The 24,073-nt window shown below is 34.9% G+C and overlaps 2 protein-coding genes across 2 annotated transcripts in view; one reads left to right on the top strand and one right to left on the bottom strand.

The window, feature by feature from the left end:
- Positions 1-1,471: 1,471 nt before the first annotated feature.
- Positions 1,472-8,255, bottom strand: LOC128236756 (WASH complex subunit 3-like). Its single transcript, XM_052951854.1, has 6 exons — positions 8,138-8,255; positions 6,397-6,561; positions 5,822-5,932; positions 4,716-4,862; positions 4,015-4,079; positions 1,472-1,931 (listed from the first exon to the last, which is right to left on the bottom strand). Exons 1-6 carry the CDS (start codon positions 8,186-8,188, stop codon positions 1,832-1,834), a joined length of 639 nt encoding a protein of 212 aa, XP_052807814.1. The 5' UTR covers positions 8,189-8,255; the 3' UTR covers positions 1,472-1,831.
- A 2,550-nt stretch (positions 8,256-10,805) lies between these two features.
- The window catches only part of LOC128238450 (transportin-3-like), a 29,128-nt gene continuing 15,860 nt past the window's right edge, over positions 10,806-24,073 (top strand). Inside the window, exons 1-10 of the mRNA XM_052954379.1 lie at positions 10,806-11,150; positions 16,752-16,841; positions 17,123-17,164; positions 17,485-17,556; positions 17,926-17,999; positions 18,447-18,510; positions 19,056-19,148; positions 19,521-19,661; positions 23,157-23,231; positions 23,700-23,800. Of these exons, the coding sequence (XP_052810339.1) occupies positions 11,034-11,150; positions 16,752-16,841; positions 17,123-17,164; positions 17,485-17,556; positions 17,926-17,999; positions 18,447-18,510; positions 19,056-19,148; positions 19,521-19,661; positions 23,157-23,231; positions 23,700-23,800 (869 nt within the window). The 5' untranslated portion in view covers positions 10,806-11,033. The remainder of the gene's footprint in view (positions 11,151-16,751; positions 16,842-17,122; positions 17,165-17,484; positions 17,557-17,925; positions 18,000-18,446; positions 18,511-19,055; positions 19,149-19,520; positions 19,662-23,156; positions 23,232-23,699; positions 23,801-24,073) is intronic.

Genomic DNA, 24,073 nt, shown 5'->3' with positions numbered 1-24,073 from the left:
TATGTATCATTGTGGGCGTATCAAGTCAAGAAATCAGTAACTGAACCATTCAATTAACCAACACTTAGCATGCCATCCTGCCGGACTATTTACTGCATGGTATTCCCAATTGATATCATCTTGTGTTTCTTGAACTGCCGATAGCATCTTAATTTCAGTTCGCTGCATCGCTGCTATGAATAATCACACACTAATCAAATGCAGTGACAATTGATTTCATTTGCATCAACTTTATATGAGTGAGTAATAAGCAATATCGTTCAGTTTTGATTTTTAACATTTGTCTTGATTTTGCGAAATGCATTTAACAATTGATGTGTATAATGTTACACTTTGTTTTAAAAACTCATTTAAATTTTTATCAAAAGTATACGTTTGAAATCGAGACCACATATATACATGTATTCCATGATATTGTTTTTCATGAATTAATTTCAACTGGCATATATTTAGTATCCACTATGGAAAATGTTAAACAATCCTTTTTTGGATGCCAATCAATGTATGAATGAATAGGGTGACATAATTAAGCTATAAACCTACCTCGGTAATATCACGGGATAACACCGACTAGCCAATCACGCATAAGGAATGAATTCTACCCGGTAGACATACCCAGTAATCTTTTTTAATGGAAAAATACGAAATAACTGCTAAACTTAAATAAATTGTAAACTATGTGGTACTTCAGTTTGTAAGTTTCAATGCATTGTACACATAAATACAGTTTTCGACAATTTTCTCTTTTTTCTTGCAAATTAATCATCTGGTGCACAGTTGCTTTAACATAAAAGGCATAGTCAAAGTTAACTTACTGTTTAAATTTCATCATGATGTCATAGGTACACACAATTTTACAGTTTCATGAAAATCGGGAAGAAAACGTTGACTCGAGAGTGATAACGCAGGGTTCCAAACGTTCCACATAGTCAGCTTTGTTAACCTGACATGACCCATAATCAAATTTGACCTTCATTTCAATTCATTAGACAAAAATTTGGACCAAGTGACAATTTGAACTAGTGATTTCTTTCACATGCCACACGGTCTATAATCAAACTCATCCATTATAATATTCGATTTAAATTCGATAAAGACCCACATTCTGACCAAGTTTCATGAAATGCGGGAAGAAAATGTGCCTGCTCGATTAAAATAGTTCAACGGGTGGAAATCGACCTATCATAATAGCGCTGTTGTTAAGCGAGATGAAACTGCAGCATTCTAGATATCCCTTTAAACGTGTTTCATAGATCTTGATATTAATTATTGATTGCGAGAATCTAAATGGGGATGGCATTCAAGACATATCAGGTCAAGGTCATGCGTTATCAAGCTTTGTGTACTAGGTAGTATATAATGTAATAGGTGTCCACCAGTGAGTGTACTGAACATGAATTACTCATTGACATCACTGCTGGTAATCCGTAATTGTCAACACATGTTGTATTTTTATAGAAACTAAACGATGTAAGGTTATGATGGAATGTTTATTTCCGATATAACAACAATAAAATATCTCTTGTTCACCATATAGTATCATTTTGCATTTTTATGATAACTTTCACATACATAACTAATAACATACATATAATTATGGTTTTTGCTTGCTTATGAACATTTTTGAGGTTTCCTATATTGCACCTACCCCATCAAACCTTCAGCAGTCAGCAATTTTTGTAATAAGATCTCCTTACAAAATTTACCGGTAATTTCCGATTATCATCACAAAGGTCTTCACAACTGAACAACTCACTAACTGAACAGTGTTGTTCTTTATCACAGCACAGACCTATAAACTGGTTTATAGATCTGTGATAACAGTTATGATTTAGTCAAAGTCACTGCTATCGTCTGATTGGTTGTCCTCATCTGAGCTGAAGTCGTCATTTTTACTGGCACCACCTGCAGGCGCAGGGGCATCGGGTGTGCTGAAACATAAAAATATATTATTAGAAATAGGGATAAAGCAGGTGAATGCCAACCCATGTCTGTGTTTAAGTAAAACAAGGGGCATAACTCAAAAATGATTTTAGACAGGTAAAAGGTTTTAAAAAAGCTGAAGTTTTCACACAACGACACTGAAAACAACCTGATGTTTTGACAAGTTTAAAGAGACTCGCTCTTGTTTTGGGACCTAAAAGTTTTCCCCGCAGAAAAAATACAATTAAAGTAAAATAATAATTTGGCTGTTACAGGGAGCAAAAGAAATAACGCCAGAACAATCAAAAACAAATTAGAACAAAAGGGCCCTGAAGGCCCTAAATCGCTCACCTGATCCAATAACGATCATCAACAATAACATTCTGATCAAGTTCCATGAACATATGGTCATAAATGTGGCCTCTAGAGTGTTAAAATACTTTTCGTATTATTTGACCTGGTGACCTAGTTTTTGACTGGACACGACCCAGATTCAAACTTGGTCTAGAGCTAATCAATATAAACATTCTGACTAAATTTCATGGACATACAGTCATAAATGTGACCTCTAGAGTGCTAACAAGCTTTTCCTATGATTTGACCTAATGACCTAGATTTTGACCGCGCATAACCCAGATTTAAACTTCATTTAGAGATTATTTATATAAACATTCTGACCAACTTTCATAAAGAAAAATTTATAAATGTGACCCTTAGAGTGTTAACAATCTTTTTCTTAAATTTGACCAGGTGACCTAGTTTTTGACCGCATATGATCCAGATTCGAACTTGGCCTAGAGCCAATCAATATAAACATTCTGACTAAGTGTCATGAACATACAGTCATAAATGTCACATCTAAAGTGCTAACAAGCTTTTCCTATGATTTGACCTAATGACCTAGTTATTGACCACAATTGACCTAGATTTTAACTTGACTTAGAGATTACTAATATAAACATTCTGACCAAATGTCATTAAGATTAGGTATAAATGTGACCTCTAGAGTTTTCACAAGCTTTTTCTTAAATTTGACCTGGTGACCTAGTTTAGTCTGCACATGACCCAGATTCGAACTTGGCCTAGAGGTAATCAATATAAACATTCTGACCAAGATTCCCGATGATACAGTCATAAATGTGACCTCTAGAGTGTTAAAAAGCTTTTCCTTTAATTTGACCTGGTGACCTAGTTTTTAACCCCAGATGACCCAATATCGAACTCATCCAAGATTTTATTGACGGTAACATTCTGACCAAGTTTCATTCAGATAGTGCCCAAATTGTGACCTTTAGAGTGTTAACAGTCAAATTGTTGACGACAGACAAGACAGACACAGGGCGATCACAATAGCTCACCTTGAGCATTTCGTGCTCAGGTGAGCTAAAAATTGATGCCTTTACTACCCAAGAGAGAGAACCTTTAAAATAAAGGAAAACTTATATCCCAACTGAAGATAGGGAAAAGATTGACAGTATAGGGCGACTTCTCAGACTTAAAGGCTCAAGCTTCAAGAACATGTATTAAGTTTTAATAATATAATTATACCCTTAAGATTTATTATGCTAAAATAACATAGAACATGCTTTTCTTATGAACTTTTTGCATTCACACAAAATAATAGTATTGTTAAATGCTTCAAAAATTATAGATTATTACATAACATTCACGTAGACGACACATGTTTAACGTTTGCTAACTTCAAAACTGTAGCTAATGGGCATTCAATATTGTCAAGCATAGACTTTTGTCTAAAGACTTCATTGCACTCACCAGGGATGTTACTTGTTCAAAAAAGCAAGCCATGGGGCTGTTTTTTCAATGTATTATATGTTTAATGTACTAGTACATGTATCGTGTAGGGGAAGATTCTCAGAAATATTCCAAGAGTGTGAAGATGATGCAGATTAGGCCGAGTCACCGCTGGACAAGGTAATCCCTATTATCTGCCAGGCTTGACAGGCAGCACAAAAAAATATGTGAGACATACATTTAACAAAAGAATTTTCATGTCATCTAAAACAATCTGAGCAATTGATTAACTCTTAATTTCACCATGTCAATTATATGAAAGTAAAAGACTCAAATTACTCTAGAAGGTCTGGGTTCAATCCTTCAGCAGCCATTTTCCCCTTAACTGCAGTCTCAGGAACTCCCTATAAACACATCACATAGAAATGACTTTAATCCAGGGCATTAAGCAAAATGTCTTATTTTTAAGAGTGAGAATACTCTAGAAATAACACTTCGCAGGGGAAAGAGGTGATAAAAATCAAGTAAAACATGACTTAATTTTCAAAATATGATTTTATCTTTCTGAAATCAGTCTTAAATGGAATTGGCGAAAAATGTCAAAAACTTCAAACCATTTATAGTATGCCAGCAATTATTTTAATCATATTCTGTGAAAAATAACTGCTTTCTGTTCACAGTAAATTTTCCGATACAAAGGAAGTTCTCCCACCATCATACATGAATGATTGTATTGCTATTATTCAAATAAATTGTATAGGCAAAATTATTTCTATTACACTCAAATTGGACCCATCAGAAAGTAAAACAAATAAAAGAAGACACATATCTTTCATTTCAAGAATCTATCAATCTACATGTTTAATGCACAATTATTGAAGTGCTAAAATGAGCCAAAGTTAGGAGTTTTGTTTATTATTTCTACAACATTTAATATATAAATTTAATACACATACGTATGTGTTATTCAAATAAATACCTGAGTTGTATATTAACTAAAGAAAATACTTGCATTTGTTAAAAGTTGTAGATGTACTCACAAATTGTATCATTTTGAAGAACTTTATATATCTAGGGTCCTTGGATACAGGATTAGCAGCAGGGGCAGGCTCCTCTGGGGGAGGGGGAGGAGCTTCAGCTCCTGGAGGAGGTGGTGGTGCTGCCTCTGCACCAGGTGGGGGAGGGGCCTGAGATAGAAAATGTGAAAAATGAATCAGTTATTTTTTTAATAGACAGTTTTAAACTGTTTTTTTCTAGATTAATTTAAACAAAGATTTTAAATGTTCAGTTTATTACTATCAAATATTGAAAAGCTTTTACTTTATACTAATTTATTTAGCATGAACTAGAAATAGAACTCTTGTCCTTCCTCGGAGACCATGAGAAAGTTCCCCTGGTGGAGTTTGTACCCACAACCGCTTGGATAAGAAATGGACACCTATACCCCTAGACCACTCCATCACCAAGTTTAACAGTAAAAACTAGATCTAGTTATCAAGGGCTAAAATGATTCCTCACTTGGCCATATGTATTCTATTCGGCATGACAAATTATTTTGCAACTTTTTTCATTATCAATTAATATTAAAACCCAAGAGTGTAAGACCAGCATATGTAGGTCTCATATTGAATCTTTGAATTGTCAATTTCTGGAATAATATCAAATACCCGCTAATCATACAAAAGAAGCTTTTATCACCATGACGCTACCTTGAACCTTAAAATTCCGCCAGTCCATTTTTAGTCGGAAGAAACTATTAAGTCATTGAAATGAGACATTAGGATGAACAAGCCCTTATTCTTACACTAGTGCTTGGCATCATTTAATTTCAAAATATATATTAAATCCTGCGGGCTTGAGCTAATTTTGTCCACTGACTATGGCGTCATATTATCCACTTATGTCACCAGTTACTATAATGATACAAATTTCTGTTTGTTGTGGTTCATTATAAAACGGCAATTTGAAACTACTGGGAAAACAATCAAATTAATATTTTTGATACATAATTTTACACTAATTATGTATCAATTAGTACTTGTGGCAATTCTATGAATGTCTGATTAAAAATTAAGCCCCTTAGTTATTGAAAACCCATAATTTCAACCCTTAAAACAAGCCATTTAATAGCAGTTGGTGGTTGTACCTGGGGTGTAGCACTAGGAGGAGGGGCTGCCCCTCCATCGCCAGGCTGGCTCTGGGCTGGGGTACTTCCACTGGGAGCTGTAACATTCTCCATGCCAGGGATAGAATTTATCTATGCAAAGAAAATAGACATGAAATTTTAGCACAATGAATGTGTCTGTCTCAATATTAGTATAAAAAGCAAATCAAATGTTTTATGACAAAAATGGCCTAAATGTTCATACATACATGTGTACAAACATGTATGCCAAGCAAACATGTAAATGAAGATGATTTAAGATGCTATTATTTACTTATTATAATAGTTTATAAATGTATACAATGTACTGTAGTTATGCTTGTAATTTTACCTATGTCTATTGTACAGCTGGCTTTATGTACATGTTTGTACCAAAAACAACAGTTATTACTTTCAAAGCATCTACCAAATTTCTAACAAATCCCTAACACTGTTTTAATGAGTTAGAAAATCTTCTTATCCTTTCATACGCACATTAAATAATAATGATATTAACTTCAATATGAATCTTACAAAACATTTGGAGATTTCAATTGTAGATTGCAGTAAATACCAACCTTTGCCTCAAGTAAACTCATTGTGATGTCAAGTTGCTGCATTCTGTGTGAGAGCTGTTCAAGCTTCTCCTCACAAACACACGAGAAACGGTTTAGGAATCCTGCTGTGTGGCTCACAAAATGGTTAACAAATGCAATAATCCGCTTCTGGTTTATAGCCTCAACCTAACAACAGACAGAGGTAAAAAATGTTTCACAAAACTCATGATGGCAATATCTGTAACCATAAATTAACACTATCAAAATAGCTCCAGACACAGCTGAAGTAAAATTTTGTGAGTTGTATTCTTATGTTTGAACATTGTCCTGATCTGCATTACCATCACTACATATTAGTAGTAATAAATCAACTAAAATTGCAATAAATTAAAATGTACTGATGAATGATGTAGCAGTCTGTTCAAAATTATTTTTGAATGGCTGTACTTATGGGCCTGTTAGAGCATTATTCAAATATTGAGATTTTTTTAATAATTACATTTTTTCAAAAGTGGGCAAATTATGACTACAGTACACTGTCATTTCATTGGACTTGACTGAGTATGTTTGGCAGATCAGGAGCATAACTTTCTCCCTGTGAAATTTCATTCAACGATGGGTGTTTCTCAAGTTATTCAAGAAAAACTCAATTCCCGAGCAAAAAGGTGTCTTTAAAACCGACTTTAAGTCTATCCAAAAGTACCCGCTGTTTGTTATTTCAGGGGACTTTAATAACTTGAGTATGTTTGGCATCTCAGGAGCATAACTTTCTCCCTGTGAAATTCATTCAATAATATTTAGTATTTCTCAAGTTATTCAAGAAAAAACAAACACAATTTCCAAGCAAACAGGGGCTCTACTGTAAGTCTAACCAGTACCAGCTGTTTGTTGTGTTAGTCCAAATAATTGTATGTTGACGGATTCTTTTTTACGATTTTTGATATGGCAAATCCTTCACGTACAAATTGTTTTGTACCAAAAGTTGGTAGTTATTCCAGTCGGGATTCCGGGTTAAAGCATATTGCGTCCATAAAATATCATAAAAACAAGAAATATTACTAGATAATGTTATTTTATATTAGTTCCGTACACAAAAAATAAATATCCAATGAATAATTATGAGTTTGATGGGGTTTTCTTCATTTCATTCTGTCTAAACATAATGCACCAGTCAATTGAAACCACGCCCCCCCCCCCCCCAAGGTCCAGGGGTTTACCTGGGATAGCAGGGGAAATGGGCCGTGTTTTTACTTTATAGGTGGCCCCGTAGTGCGGGTGAATGCGGTGGTTTTGAGTTCGCAAAAATATAGCGGGGAATGGGCCTAACCTAAGGTCCCTTGGGTGCGGGGGCATTTGGCGGGGGTTTTACCATCTGTTCGTCCCTGCAGGGTGCGGATTTTACCCGGGGTTGGTTTGACCCAAAGTTAAAGTCCCTGCTATTTCCCGGACCTGGGGGGGCCGTGGTTACAATTGACTGGTGCATAACGATAATATATACATGAAGGGCACCTGCAAGGCATAATTGTTGTCTGTGTCGGTCAAGTTTAGTTTTATTGGAAAGGTAAATCAAAGGTATAATGGTTCAATCATACATAATACAAAATTGACGTTTCAATAAGAATGATTTAATGATTGAAAAAATACAGACTGTAATGACTAAAATTGAAACATTTTTTTAATTTTATAACATTGTCACATCTATCTGAGTCACTCAAAAAATTTATCGTTTCATAAACATCTTGCAAATATTTGTATAAACAACCTGCGTATAATCAACACCAGGCCCAACCAATGGAAGCCCATCTTCATCCATGTTAGATGTTAAGGGAATTAAAGCTGGTTCCGCCTAACTTTTTTCTACTTTCACTTCAGAGGTCAAGGTCATAAACTATTTTGGTCATAACGGCGAAATGAATGTCAGATGCTGCATGTCAAACTCATTCTCATTCACCAGAGGTTCGATCGTGATAAATCTCGAATCTGTGGTACGCGAGGTGAACGAGAATGGTCAAACTAGGACTGACTAAGAACAAGTATAAAATACAAAAATCTCTGCCAGAGGATTCTTCAAGAAGGAATTAGTTTTTTTTAGAAATAGTGAGAGTATTTATAGTGAGTGGTTAGTTTAATAAAAGATGTGTAGCCAATCTGGCCTTTAAGGCCTCGACTAAGTCTGCTGACATGATGTTTGGTGGCAGCTTAAATTGTTCCAGTCTCTGATCGCCCTTGGGTATTATGTTTGTTGTCTTGAAGTTGTACTGGCGTTTGGAACAGCAAGCGTTTTGGGTTGGGTGTTGCTGGATTGTCTATGAGGTTTATTTTTTTTATTTTTTCTAGCTCGATGAAAATGCCATTGTTGGCTTTTTAATTTTATATAGCATGACGAGTCTTGCTTCTTTCTGTCTTATTTCTAAGGTTTTCCAGTTCAGTTTCTCTTTAATTTTTGTAACGCTTGATCTATTGTGTTATCGGTGTTGCTCGAATCTGGCACCCCTCCTTTGCACAATTTCCGGATACGGTTGATGTCACCTCTTTCGTAGGGCCCCGCACGTAGCTTAAATGTGAACACAACTGTCGATCTACACATACCTTTGCATGCATGTAGTTTTTTGTTGAGGCAATCTTCAGGTTTCATCTCAAGAAGTCGAGAGTCTTATTTGCTTTTGTTGTTATGGTAGTGATGTGCTTTCCCCTGTACGTATAGAGTGTTGTTGATGGTGAAGCCCAGCTAATATGTGGCTAGTGATGATGTGTCCCATGATCGTACAGCAGTTACCGATTCAAGAAGGACATTGGGCGATAGTACAGCGTTATATTTACTTCCTTTCTTGAAGACTGGCTGGACTACCGCTGTTTTCCATTTGGCAGGTATTGTTCCAGTTTCATAGGTTAAATAAATTATGTATGCCATGATGGTGAGTATAGGTGTTCTTCGTGTAGCCACTTGTTTCAGTATTCTGGTGCCACCTTGGCCTGCTGCTTTGTGGGTAGTTAGATTTTCCAGGAGTTTCTTTATGTCATTAAATTGTTCTTTCCAAGAATGATGAGTTGAACTGTGTTTAGGATGCCTGCCTTTTACTTTGGATCAGTGAAGAGGTGGCCTTTGTCTTTCAATCCAGGAGTAAGACTCGTGGTCAATTCATTGACAATGAAGTGTTTTAAGAACAGGACGTAAAGACCATTTTTATGAACTGATCACGGGTCTTACTCATCCTTGAAAACATACTACATTGTATTCTTACAAGTAAATGATTTTTAAGCTACATGTTACATCAAATTTCTAAATTACAAATAGTCAGGACTATATCTAATAGTCAGGGTTGTGGGACAACTCCAGATGACATTCATCGCAGGTCTCGTGGCATTTTGGGTTCAAAATTACTCCTTTGGCGAATATACCATCTACCGGTGGGTCTAAAATACCCCTTATGGCTTCTAATTTTGTTTAAGTTGCAGACGGCCGGGGTTGTGTTTGGGTCAAGCCATAATGTGTAACCATTATAGATGATGGTTTTGAGCTTATTTATACTCGCACACGGGCAAGGCCCATTCTGCAAATGCCCCGATGAGATTGTTAGTCATATTCGATTTTTGGAGCAGTGTGCAGAATGAAAGTCTGGTTGGAGCTACCTTTGTTCTTTAACGTGCACCAGAGTATATCACTGTCACACAGGAACACCATTTAACTTTCCTCCCGGAAGACGATTAGTTTGTTTAGTGATGCGGCGGGGAATCGAGCAGTCAACAGGATTGACAGTCAAGTATGTAACGACTAGACCACGGATCCGCCACAGCCATTATAGTGCGCGGGCAGACCTTTATACACTCAAGAGCAACAACAACATTTGACGATTTTTGTTATGGTATTGGCTGACGACAATATATAGTAAAAATGACAATAAATGTTCATTTAAGATTTAAACTTAAACTAAATAAAGATATTAATTGCATATCAGTCGGTACGGGGAAGCTTAAGAATTGATTAATTATAAATTTCTATTTTTTTTAAATGATCCTTTTATTAAACTTTTATAACCAGAAATGCAGTTAAAACTTCTTAAAAAATAAATACCCAAGAACAGCCGAACCGGTTCTACACAAGATCATCGACGAATATATAATAATATTTGCACGTGGAAATAAGTTGCAATTTAAACATGTATATAAATTTGCAAAAACATCATTTGATTGAAATTTCCCTGAGTTAGTTGATTTTCATCTTCCAATTTTTAAAGAACAAGCAGTGAAATTCTTTCCCCGACCAACCCAACCCGCGAATTTTTTTTAAGTCAAACGCGTTTAGTAGGTCTGATATATATTTTCACAAGCATAAGGGGTACGGTCGAAAGAAGTATTTTGGGTCAATTTTGATTGGGACGTTAATAGAGATGGCGGTGTTAACGTTTCGTATATGGACGTTTTGGCTGTATTTTTTCTTAAAAATCACTTAAAAACAAAGCGATCACTTATAATATATTTAGTAAATTCAGGGAGAATTATTGAAATAAAAACACTATAAGCATTTCCCTTTTAACAGATATTTACCTTATTTGACATACAAAATAAATTATTAACGCCTGTCCTAACTTTTTAAACGGACACACTTCCTGTTTTGGACATTTTGAGAATATAGGCCTTTTAAAGGCAAATTGAGAAATATGGAGAGTCCTCCGTCTCTCGAGACGGTTCACCAAGCTCTCCAAGCTTTATATAACAATCCAGATGTTGTTGGCAAGGAAAGAGCGTCAGTATGGCTGGGCGAACTGCAGAGATCCGTGAGCATTCGTTTTGCATGCTTTGATATTGTTGTTGATATTGTGGTAATGCTTCTGCTGCGCTGTACTGCTACTTTTAGCCAAATCTTTACAATCAGTGTATCGCCCATGCAAATTTCGATGCTGAATTTGCATCCTGATTTGCTTAATTGCTGCAACTTGTTAATCAGGCACAGGACATGTCAATTGTCATAAAACCAGTGTTCAAACAGGGCAACAGTAAAGTTTTATGACATTTCACAGTGAAGTTTTGTGACAAGCCTCATGGTGGGGTGTCTATGTAGTCCAAAAAATTGTACGTTGATGGATTTTGTTATGATTTTTGATATGGCAAATCCTTCACATAAAAATTGTTTTGTACCAAAAGTTGGTAGTTATTCCGATTGGGATTCTGGGTTAAAGCATATTGCGTCCATAAAATATCATGGAAACAAGAATATTACCAGAATATGTTATTTCATATTAGTTCCAAACACAAAAAATAAATATGTAAAGAATAATTATGAGTTTGATGGAGTTTTCTTCATTTCATTCTGTCAAAACATAACAATATATACATGAAGATCACCTGCAAGGCCGCAATTAACAGTTTTACAGCAATCGGAACACTTCGGCCATGGCTATGTGTCTATGATGTAATTACATTTGATTCAATAAGGGCAATGCATGAAAGGAAGTTCTATGTTGTGTACAGGGATGATAAAATTCCGGATTAATCCGGAATTCCGGATTTAAGGCCTCGCGGATCGATTTTGAGATTAATGTAAATCCGTTGAGTTTTATCTAGGAGGGAGGGGTACAGGGAGCGATTCGAGCTCACTTCGAACAATATGGGTACGAAAGGTGAGTTTTCCGGAAGTGTAAAGCCGGAAATTAACGAACCTATTTACGTCTTGGCAATCAAGCTATATGATTGGTTTAGATAGCATCCGGTGATTACGGAAATTACCGATGGGACAAGAAGACAGTATCCGGATGGTCGTATCCGGCTATGACAGACGACGAAGACGAATAAACGGGTATTGGAAAATTGGAAAAAAACGACCACCACCAACTTCTAAAAACATCGATTCGTCGATTTTAAGGGTATATTTGCCATTTATTTTTACGAGAAATTCCCGAAAAGTTTCTTTTAAAGTTAATAGAAAGTGATCAAACTGAGATTGAATTTTGCGCATGTAGCATTATTTCGGACATACCGATTCGGATTGTGCCATAATAATCGATTTTTATTTTACAAATTTTATTTGGCCGATTGAAGTTTACGCTCTAAACCGTTTCTTTATTATTCTCATAATGTTTGAAGCATTGTTCTCAATAAGAAGTGGCTGTTGACCATAATGGGAGGTTCAAATGAAAATTAGTTTGGTTCAAATTTTAAAAAAAAAGGAATTAATATTTTGTAGTAGTAATATATATTACGTAGAGGCAGTCATTTTATTTTCTATTTGAGACAGTTCAACAAAACTTTTTGAGAACCCAGTTTGAGTGAGATTTCAATTCTATAGTTGTAATTTGTATTTCCCCATCCAGGTATGTTGATGGTTACAAAAGTCAGGGATGAAAGACACCTCAGCCAGTGCATCCAGTTGTTCCTGTCAATGACTGACAATTCAATCCAGAAAGAAATAGTGTTGAGACATTTGGCCTCCTTAAAAATCACAAGGGCTGATTCTAATTCAATTTTCATAGAATTTGAAAGCCTGTTTGAGAGACTTGAACTGCCGTGGGACAATCTAGTTTGTGTGCTACTGGACTCATGTAACACCATGAGGGGAAAAAATCTGGCTTGGTGACCAGATTACGTCAATGTCCACCATGTCCACAACGGCTTCACTGCCAAAGCATTTAAGTCCCGTTTGGATATTACTTGGAATAATATATGTACTAATTAATAACATTATATTCTCATCAAATGGAATGAATACTCTTATGATACATAAAAATTGAATAAATACCACTTTTACAATAAACATTTTCAAGCATGATAATTGATATGTTGTTCATTTTTATAAATCAAACATCCCACAGTGGATTGTTCATACACAGGCATTTGATCATAGCCAGTTGAGTTTTATGGGAAGTGGACAACTGAACCAAAATGTCAGGTACATGTCTAATGCCTGTGACTTCAGGTAAAAAAAGAGTAAATTTAACTTTGTTTAAAGACAAAGGTGTTAATCTTCACTGCTAAGATTCCTGATAATTGTTCTGATTGTGGATGTCTCGTGTTGAACATAATTATATCTACCAAACCGAAAGGTGTACTCCTTGTCAGAACACTATTCTAAGGCAAAAAAGGGTATTAGAATCCCTGAAACACGGAAAGCTTCGGGGGGGGGGGGGGCGCTTCGCCCCCCCTTGTCCCCCGACCAGTGCTTTGCCCTGTACCCATCGGGGGCCTTGAGCGGCCCTCTGAACCCCACGCAGACATTTTCAGGATTGGCAACTTGGCTCTGTTATCATCCCTGTGTGTAAGAGCAGATATAACAAGAAACTTCAGCAACTGCTAATGAATTTAATAAAATTTGGTTTCAAGCGTTTAATAAGAAAGGAATACCAGTCTCTTTAAAATGACAAAGCTAAGATACAGTGGTTGAAATTAGCACAAGCCTGAGACTGGTTAAATGTCTGTCAGGCGTGTTCATTATCCAATCAAGCTGGTAGACTTGGCTGAGAATGAAATTTCAGTTATATCCATTTTCTTGTCCTTTAAATTAAACTTGTTTACTTGCTGTTAGTTACCATTTTACTCAAGATTTTCTGGATCATCTAGACGATTGCATCTGATCCCAGACATCGCGAAAACAGTCGGTCCGAATGTCCTGACCGGTAAATTTTGACTCGGTCTGACTAAATTTATGATTGGGTCAGTCCGTTTGACCAGAAGTTTTCACGGCAAGATGTAAAAAATGATGATGATTAAATCTTTATCAATTATTAAACACCGCTTTAAAGCTGCACCCTCACAGATATACCATTTTTACAACTTTTTTATTTTTTGTCTTGGAATGAGCTAATTTTTGCGTAAATATCTGCAAACTAATAAAAAAAAAGATTGCTGACAAAAGATCAGATCGCAGATTTGCATATTTCCGTTCGCAAATTAATGTTTTATGGCTTTAACCATTACTAACGGTTTAGGAAAAATGCATAAAACATTATTTTTTGAACTTAAATATAAAAATCTGCCACCTAAAATTTTTTCAGCAGTCACTCGTTTCCATGTATGTTCGCAAAAATTGACTCGTTCCAAGAAAAAAAATTCAAACCGTTCAATCTGTGATAGTGCAGCTTTAAAGTAAAAATAATTTATTTTGTTTAACAGAAAATCGTGCTTTCTAAGCTTTTGGATATGATATGTTGGGCATCACGACATAATGAAGTCAGAAGCTACCAGGGGTCCTGTTCATTTTGAAAGCGCAAACATATAGTTGAATAATAAGTAAGAAAAACAAAACGGTGGGGAAACTGCTCACTGACAAACCACACTTGCCCCCTCATCCCTTAAAAGAATCTTGGAGGTGAAAACTGGATATGATGTTTTAATTAAATAGAATACTATACTTAGTCACCAGCTATGCCCTTTCATTCAGATTGATTCTCTGTCAAAACCTTTAGTTGAGAAATGCCACTGACTTCTAAGTGCCTAATTGTTTGCATGGTGCTGTGGTAATAATTGGTGCAGTGGTAATGATAGCATACATTAATCTTGCCGCTTGTTCTATATTCATACATTGCATTAATAAATCAAATAAAACTATCAGATTTATCCAAATGTGATTGATGATATTCTTTCTAGTTTATAAGCACAAATAGTTTATATTGCACTAATGACAATAATAGCCACAGATCATAGGCAGTTGTGACGTTGACATGACCCACCTTATAACCACTTCCCACCTTATAACCACTTGCCACCCAACCTCCTAATTTGATTTTAATTGTCAGTAATGATTTTTTGGACAATAGGTTATTAAAACATGAACATAAATCTTAGATCCTTCACTAACAACCGAAAAATCCATTGAAAATTGTTTCCCTTGTGTTATTACCATTATCACGTTTTACAGTCATTGATTGTCCATGAACACTTATTTGTCTGAGGCCAAAAAAAATAATAGGTTCGTTTCCGGTCTCCTTCCCAAAAAAAAGAGGGTAGGTAGGTAGGCATTTTTTTTTATTTTTTTTTGGGGGGGGGGGGAAGTGATCTAGAATAGAAGGCGGCTGACTTTTATTCAAAAACAACCATATTTACTGCATATGAGACAATTTTAAAAGGTACTAAAGCATAAAATGTAAATACAAGTCCATTCATTTATTAAGAACTGTATAATGTGTATTAATTATAATGTATAGATATACATTTTCTAGAATATAAATGCATGTATTGTTGAACATGTTTGTCTGTATGACAGATGTCGAAAAAGAGTGCCTCAGATTTGTCAATTTTTCATATTTACCAATTTCACATTTGTGCTATAATGCTATTCTTATATTTGATAGAATATTAAAATTCCAAACATTGTCAGAAGCTGTTTTTGTCACTTCAATGATCTCCGAAGTATACCTGACCCGTGTTCACAAAGCGTTTCCATTCTCAACTGAATTAAGAGTATGAAACTTAATTTCTTATTTAAATCTCAAAAATATGTTTAGTACTAAATTTAAGACACTAACTATTTGAAAGTGATACCGTAATTCACCTAAGAGTTCGGACACCTTAAATTAATTATTTTTTTCAATGTCCGAAAACATAGAAAATTACCATTTTTACATTTTATTTACATGTTTGTTTAACCTGCCTTTTTTCTTCATGTTTGCATTTTACCACTTATTAATTTATCCGTAGTAATCAATGGTCATAAACTTATTTATTAAGCCTGTAGTGAAAATCCTTCATCAAGTTAATTAAAACACCATTTTATACATGCATTGAACTGAATAAACACATTCTATCGGCTTCAGATCAAAGAGTCACACTGTGTGACGTCACATAACTTACAGTTATACCCACGAGGATCTCGTGGAGAGCATGGACATTGCTATGCAGGATTAATATATAACTGTACGATTATTGACTGACGAACTCGACATGGGTGCCGCCATTTTAATAGACTGCTTATCAAATTACCGAATTCGAAATGAGACCAAAGAATTAACGGAAAGAAAGTACCGAAAAGTACTAAATATGCGCGCAGTTAACTTTTACACCAATAAAAAGTATAGGGTCGGCGCGGAAATAAGAGGGTCGGTCGGGCGACCGGAAACAGACCTATTTTTTTTTTTGGCCTGACATTAATCAACAACTTGGGTGGGGTGGAGGGGGCATAGTCATGAGGGGGGTCATGTATATGTAACCACCCTCTGTTGTTACAGTTGACAGATAAGGGACACAAAACAACCGCCACACAGGACACAACAGTCTCATATAACTGCAATACTATGTATCCATTAGCAACCAACGAAACATTTAATAACAACACTTAGACAGCACACAAGAATAAACTGTTAACATGAAATCTCCACAAATCTTAGTCGAAAATAGCTCAAGGCGCAATTCTCTTATGCTCCTTACTTTACACCAGAGATCTATTCCAGGTGCATGCATGGCAGATTGCAGACCAGCTCCTTACTTCACACCAGAGCCTGGAGTCCTGCTACTTTGCTGCACAGACAATGCGAACAAAGGTGTCATTGATAAAATAATCTTGTTTTTTTTTAACTCTTTCAGAATTTTAGTTTTTTTACTTTCTATTTGGCTTTCAAAATTTCAAGAAAGTTTAGAAAAATATGTTTCATTTATTTTTGAATTTCTTTTTTTATATATAATGAAATTAATTGTTTTCATTTACCATGACATTCAATACATGTTGTTCTATGACATGATTAAGGTGTATTAAAAATAGTGTCAGTCTGTAGCTAATAAGCGCCATATGATCAAGAATTCTTTGTTCTTAATTTCTTTTCAGATTCAGTACGCATTCCATGAGCTACCTACAAATGTTCATGAGGTATGGAAAATTTAGGTTCAAGAAGACAAAAAAGGCGTTGGCTGTGCACCAGATTAAATTTAGAGTTTCAGTTGCTGTTGATATTTCTGCTAAGTACTCTGAGTTGGTTTGAATGTTTTTTGAACATCATCTTAGTTTATAATGAATGACTGGAAGATAAGTGCTCAATATCTAAGGACTCATTATGAATATGGCTAACATTGAACAAGAATGTTTTAACAGTACCGTTACTATGGTAATACAATCTGACACTAGATGCATATATATATCTACTTGTAATTTCATGGTATGCACCTGTAAAGAGTGACATTCTTTTACAGTCTTTGAGAGATTCCCTACTAGAGCATGCTGGGAAGGTCACAGCAGACACTGCGCATGTCATTGTGACACAGGTATGTATCTAACTTTGGACATTTTTAGTTAGTCCTATTCTTATGCATTTATTCATGGAATATCTGTAAACTGGAATTATTTTTATAATCAGAAACTTATTTAATAAATTGTGAATGCAAATAATAATGCATAGTTAGATGTTTTTGAGTCGAAGGATACTGTCTCACAGTCTCACAAGCCCCTTCTCCAAGGAATTGTGTTTTAAAAATATTGTTTTCATGGTCAGCGTTTATTTTGTCACGCAGACATTAAAATATTATATTCAACCTTTGAAAAAGGCTTGGCTCAGCCACTATTTGTTTTAAAGATGGCCCAAGTTCTTCATTGAATTATGAATACTTGAATTCATTGTTTTTGTTACCTTGCAGCTGAGTTTGGCCCTTGCTGATCTGGCGTTACAAATGCCAGTATGGAAAAATAGTGTCCAAGACCTGGTTCAGAGGTAAGCCATTTGCTATGAAGGTCTTTCATATTTGAAACATTTTTTTGTTAAAAGAAAATGCTCAGTTAGATGAACAAGACATGAGAGTCCACTTTAGGTGATTCTTTTCAGGGATTTTTGTCTTGCCCTGAGTGGGATTTAAGAGCTTTTTTAGCCGAAATTCGAATGTGTTCGCAATGCCTTTTTCCAATTGAATTTCTGTTTGTTAAACTTTAGTTTATTGCTGTTGAAGTTATTTAAGTGTTCAATTTAGTGGTTAAAAAGATTATTTGAATGTATTCAACCTACGTAATAATTTATATGAAGATTCTTTACATTTATAAACAACATGAAATTTCCCATTTCAGAGGGTATAAAGTCATGTAGGATATTTTCACAAAATGACAAAATAAACCTCTTGAACAGGAGATTGTAAAAGAACTTCATGCTGGTTTCTCTTATTTTCAGGTTCGGTTCCAACCCTAGTCAGTTATCTTTCCTGTTGGAAGTTTTAATCGTTTTACCAGAAGAGGTAAGTGTTTTTTTCAAAACATTTTTTTCTCTCTTTTTTTTACACAAAAAATGGCTTTATTTATTGATGAAGCAGATTTAAAACGAAAGAAACAAAAAATGAGTATGTGATACTTAAAATATTAAAATTAAGTTACAAGTGTATAAATCAAGTTTTAAAGATGAATATTTGCATTATTTTAAGATAATTCACACTTTTAATCTACAAATTGTGACTATGGTACCACATGTTATTTCGATTTTACTGGATATGCTGAATATATTCAGTCATCAAAATGAGATTTTCTTGAAAAAGTCTGGAAACAATTTGTTCATAATATAGTAATAAGACTGTTACCGACAAGCCTAAATATATTAACATATATATACCCTTAACAAAACAAAAATATTATACAAGCTCGGGCTTGCAGACTTGTGCTAATTTTGCCTGTTAAACTGTATCTCTATTAAGCTTTCTTTACAGTGCCACAGTGTAAAGTTGGCCTGTGTTGAAGGGGCTGTGAGTTGATGGGTACAGAAATTCATATGTATATTTCTTGTATGTAGATCAGCAGTCGGTCGCTGCGTCTTGGAGCCAACCGGAGACATGAAGTGATAGAAGAACTTAAGGCTGCTTCACAAGTCGTTCTGGAACTCCTGGTAAGCCTTCTTATCAGGTATGCTGGAGCTGATCACTAGTTTTAATTAAAATTGGACTTCGAGATATTCGTTTGATAACTAATATGTTATTATCAGCATGTTAAATGAATACAATTTGACTTAAGAGTAATATTCAAAAGTCTTTGATACTTTCCATTTTCACTTATACCAAAAAACAACAATACACACCATGTTTATTTTGGTGTTTGAAAAAAAAAATGGTGTTTGAAAAAGTGCTTAATGTTAAGGTAAGGCAAAAAAAAGATTATTACTAGATATGAAAAATTCTTTAAATTTGTGTTTTAACCATAATTTAGGTTAAGCTGCACCAGGATAGTAACTAAAATTTGCACAATTTCTTTATCATACCAGAATGGTTGTATGGAGAACATGTCCGATGACACCCAGATCAAGACGAAGGTCCTCAAGTGTATGAGCAGTTGGTATAACATAGACGCGATTCCGGAACAAGTCGTACACACTGCACTCTTCATGGCGCCATTTAACTCCCTGGTAGGTATAGCGAACAGCCTTGTCGTTGTTGGCTAGTAAAAACCATGACTTTATCTCAAAAAATCATTCATGAAATTTACATTTGACTTAGTACCAGTGTTGCCAGTGACAATAACCAAATATATAGTTGATGAGTTACACTGTTTTTCAATAAAACAACATCAGATAAGCAATGGCATGGTTTTTTGAGAAGCGATGTACAGCAAAAACATTATGGCACAAATTCATTTCTCTGGCTGTTGTTTTCTGCTCAAAAAGTGAAGCTGCAGATTAGAAAGCAATGATGACATCATGTTCCACCTATGACACTTGATAGTTGAAATTAGATTCATGTGCGTGAGCTTCTTTAAAAATAGTAATACTGTATAAAGGCGAACACTCTTCTCTTTAATCCTGTTTGTTGTATCTTGAGCAATGATGACACCTTTGACACTTGAAAAATCTTTTTGTGACTGAGTTGATTCTGAACAACTATTGCTCATTGTGTAAACAAGATTGATTGTAAACAAGATCGATTGTAAATGGTTTATTTTGAATCAGTGAATTACTTTTGACAATGATGACGCTGTGTTACGCCTTTGACTCTTTGTGGTTGAAAATAGCTTCATGTGACTGAGTTGATTTTGATCAACTTATGCTGATTGTGTAAACAAGATTGATTGTAAATGGTTTATTTTGAATCTGTGAATTATCTTTTACAATGATGACACTATGCTACACCTTTGACACTTTGTGGTTGAAAATAGCTTCATGTGACTGAGTTGATTATGAACAACTTAAAATGCTGATTGTATAAACAAGATTGAATGATTGTAAATGGTTTATCTTGAATCAGTGAAATATCTTTGACAATGATGACACTATGCTACACCTTTGACACTTTGTGGTTGAAAACAGCTTCATGTGACTGAGTTGATTATGAACAACTTAAAATGCTGATTGTATAAACGAGATTGAATGATTGTAAATGGTTTATCTTGAATCTGTGAATAATCTTTGACAATGATGACACTATGCTACACCTTTGACACTTCGTGGTTGAAAATAGCTTCATGTGACTGAGTTGATTATGAACAACTTAAAATGCTGATTGTATAAACAAGATTGAATGATTGTAAATGGTTTATCTTGAATCTGTGAATAATCTTTGACAATGATGACAGTATGCTACACCTTTGACACTTTGTGGTTGAAAATAGCTTCATGTGACTGAGTTGATTCTGAACAACTTATGCTGATTGTGTAAACAAGATTGAATGATTGTAAATGGTTTATCTTGAATCTGTGAAATATCTTTGACAATGATGACACTATGCTACACCGTTGACACTTTGTGGTTGAAAATAGCTTCATGTGACTGAGTTGATTCTGAACAACTTATGCTGATTGTGTAAACAAGATTGAATGATTGTAAATGGTTTATCTTGAATCAGTGAAATATCTTTGACAATGATGACACTATGCTACACCTTTGACACCTTGTGGTTGAAAATAGCTTCATGTGACTGAGTTGATTCTGAACAACTAATGCTGATTGTGTAAACAAGATTGAATGATTGTAAATGGTTTATCTTGAATCAGGGAAATATCTTTGACAATGATGACACTATGCTACACCGTTGACACTTTGTGGTTGAAAATAGCTTCATGTGACTGAGATGATTTTAACAACTTATGCTGATTGTGTAAATAAGATTGATTGTAAATGGTTATCTTGAATTTGTGAATTACTATTGACAATGATGACACTATGCTACACCTTTGACACTTTGTGGTTGAAAATAGCTTCATGTGACTGAGTTGATTCTGAACAACTTATGCTGATTGTGTAAACAAGATTGAATGATTGTGAATGGTTTATCTTGAATCTGTGAAATATCTTTGACAATGATGACACTATGCTACACCTTTGACACTTTGTGGTTGAAAATAGCTTCATGTGACTGAGTTGATTCTGAACAACTTATGCTGATTGTGTAAACAAGATTGAATGATTGTAAATGGTTTATCTTGAATCAGTGAAATATCTTTGACAATGATGACACTATGCTACACCTTTGACACTTTGTGGTTGAAAATAGCTTCATGTGACTGAGTTGATTATGAACAACTAATGCTGATTGTGTAAACAAGATTGAATGATTGTTAATGGTTTATCTTGAATCAGTGAAATATCTTTGACAGTGATGACACTATGCTACACCTTTGACACTTTGTGGTTGAAAATAGCTTCATGTGACTGAGTTGATTATGAACAACTTATGCTGATTGCGTAAACAAGATTGAATGATTGTAAATGGTTTATCTTGAATCAGGGAAATATCTTTGACAATGATGACACTATGCTACACCTTTGACACTTTGTGGTTGAAAATAGCTTCATGTGACTGAGTTGATTATGAACAACTAATGCTGATCTGTAAACAAGATTGAATGATTGTAAATGGTTTATCTTGAATCAGTGAAATATCTTTGACAATGATGACACTATGCTACACCTTTGACACTTTGTGGTTGAAAATAGCTTCATGTGACTGAGTTGATTTGATCAACTTATGCTGATTGTGTAAACTAGATTAAATGATTATAAATGGTTTATCTTGATTCTGTAAAAAATCTTCGACAATGATGACACTATGTTACAACTTTGAAAATTCATTGTGTGAAAATAGCTTCATGTGACTTGAGTTTTCTTTGAAGAAATTTTTGATGGTCAATATTTTTCATGTATAATTGCTGAAAATGTAAGTATGTTGTAGCCTGAGCAATGATGACACTATGCTACACCTTTGACAATTCATTGTGTGAAAATAGCTTCATGTGACTGAGCTGTTAAGAGTCAAAATAATTAGTTAAAATAAATATTACCTTTTATTATTTCTTTCAATTTAATAGCTACGGTGCCAAAAATCGCCCAGTTAAAAAAGTGCTAAGATATCACAACTTTTTTTATCTGTTTACAATTCATACGCTTTTTTGTTTTAATCATTAAAGTCAAATGAATAATAATGCATTAAAATTAAAAACAATTACATCAACCTTTATTGTTTTCCTTTATGGAACAGGTACACATATATACATGTCTGTATTTTCTAAAATGTCAATTATTTTAAAACTCTGCATGTCTGTTTATTGAAGAAGAAAATAGAGGCATTTCATTGAAAGCAACAACATTTAATGCATTCAAATGAAACTTGGTACAGGTGTTGTCAGAGACAATACAGTCATGTCCAGCAAGGCGGAAAACTCTGGCTTGAATATTTATTGAGTGTTACCTCTTTTTCGACTAAATAAACAGATGAGTGTTGGCATTCTCTCCACGATGCCCTTGTTTTTAAATGTGTAACTTAGGTGCTGAATTTAGGTAAATGTTCTCAAGTTGTATGGGAGTCCATTCCCTTATAAATGGAGTGAACTTTTTTGTCTCATCATGGTCATGTATGTTATATTGTGTAAGTTTTTTATTCATTTTCCTACATTTCTGTTCTGTTACAGGTTAACAAAGAGTGTACGAGTGGACTACATGAGGCAGCTACAGACTGTATTTGCAGCGCCCTCTACTGTGTGGAGGTGAGGAATACAGGAGCCAGACAAAATCTCCATCTCAAACAAAACCATTCTAGTTCTTATTTGCATCTTCAATTGTTTAAAACTGTTATTATTGTAAAATAGATTCAAGCCCAAATTTTACAATCAATTATTGAAGATTGGCAATATATTAATGATTATTGTAAAATAGATTCAAGCCCAAATTTTACAATCAATTTTTGGCGAATGGCAATTGAAATTTATATATTAATCATTTAAGCAGTCCTGTGTTTTTGTATCACCTGCCAAACATGGCTGACACTTTTGTTTCCGACTGACAATAACTTCTGAACGACTTGGTGTAGAATCTAAATTTTGTATGCACATTGGTCATGGTGGGTAAGAGACCACTATATATGTGGAGGTCAAAGGTCAAGGTAACCTTTACTAGAAAAAACTTGGCCTTCCAGACAAGCCCAATTTTGAACCTGGTTTATGCCTATATTATAGGATATAAATGCCCACCCTTTGAAAGCAGAGGCCTTGTTCAATGCTGTACTACAACTGGCAGATCCATACCATCAAACCGTGGCGGAGGAGGACATTGACAAGTAAGATAAGATTAAGTTCTCAACATACATAAGTATTTATATTTTTTTACATATTTATCAACAGCAAGTCTTGCTTGTATCAAAGGATGATGTGATGTAGTGGGGTCTGCCCCTAATGTGATGTAGTGGGGTCTGCCCCTAATGTGATGTAGTGGGGTCTGCCCCTAATGTTTGTTCGATCTCAGCATTGGGCCCTTTTTGGCGGTATCTGAGGTTTCTGACAGCTTGTTTTAGGGAGTGATTTAAGATCCTTTCAGCCATGATTCTTAATTC

Source organism: Mya arenaria, chromosome 6 (genome assembly GCF_026914265.1).
Source record: "Mya arenaria isolate MELC-2E11 chromosome 6, ASM2691426v1".
NCBI lineage: Eukaryota > Metazoa > Mollusca > Bivalvia > Myida > Myidae > Mya > Mya arenaria.
This window is presented reverse-complemented; position numbering and strand designations above follow the sequence as displayed.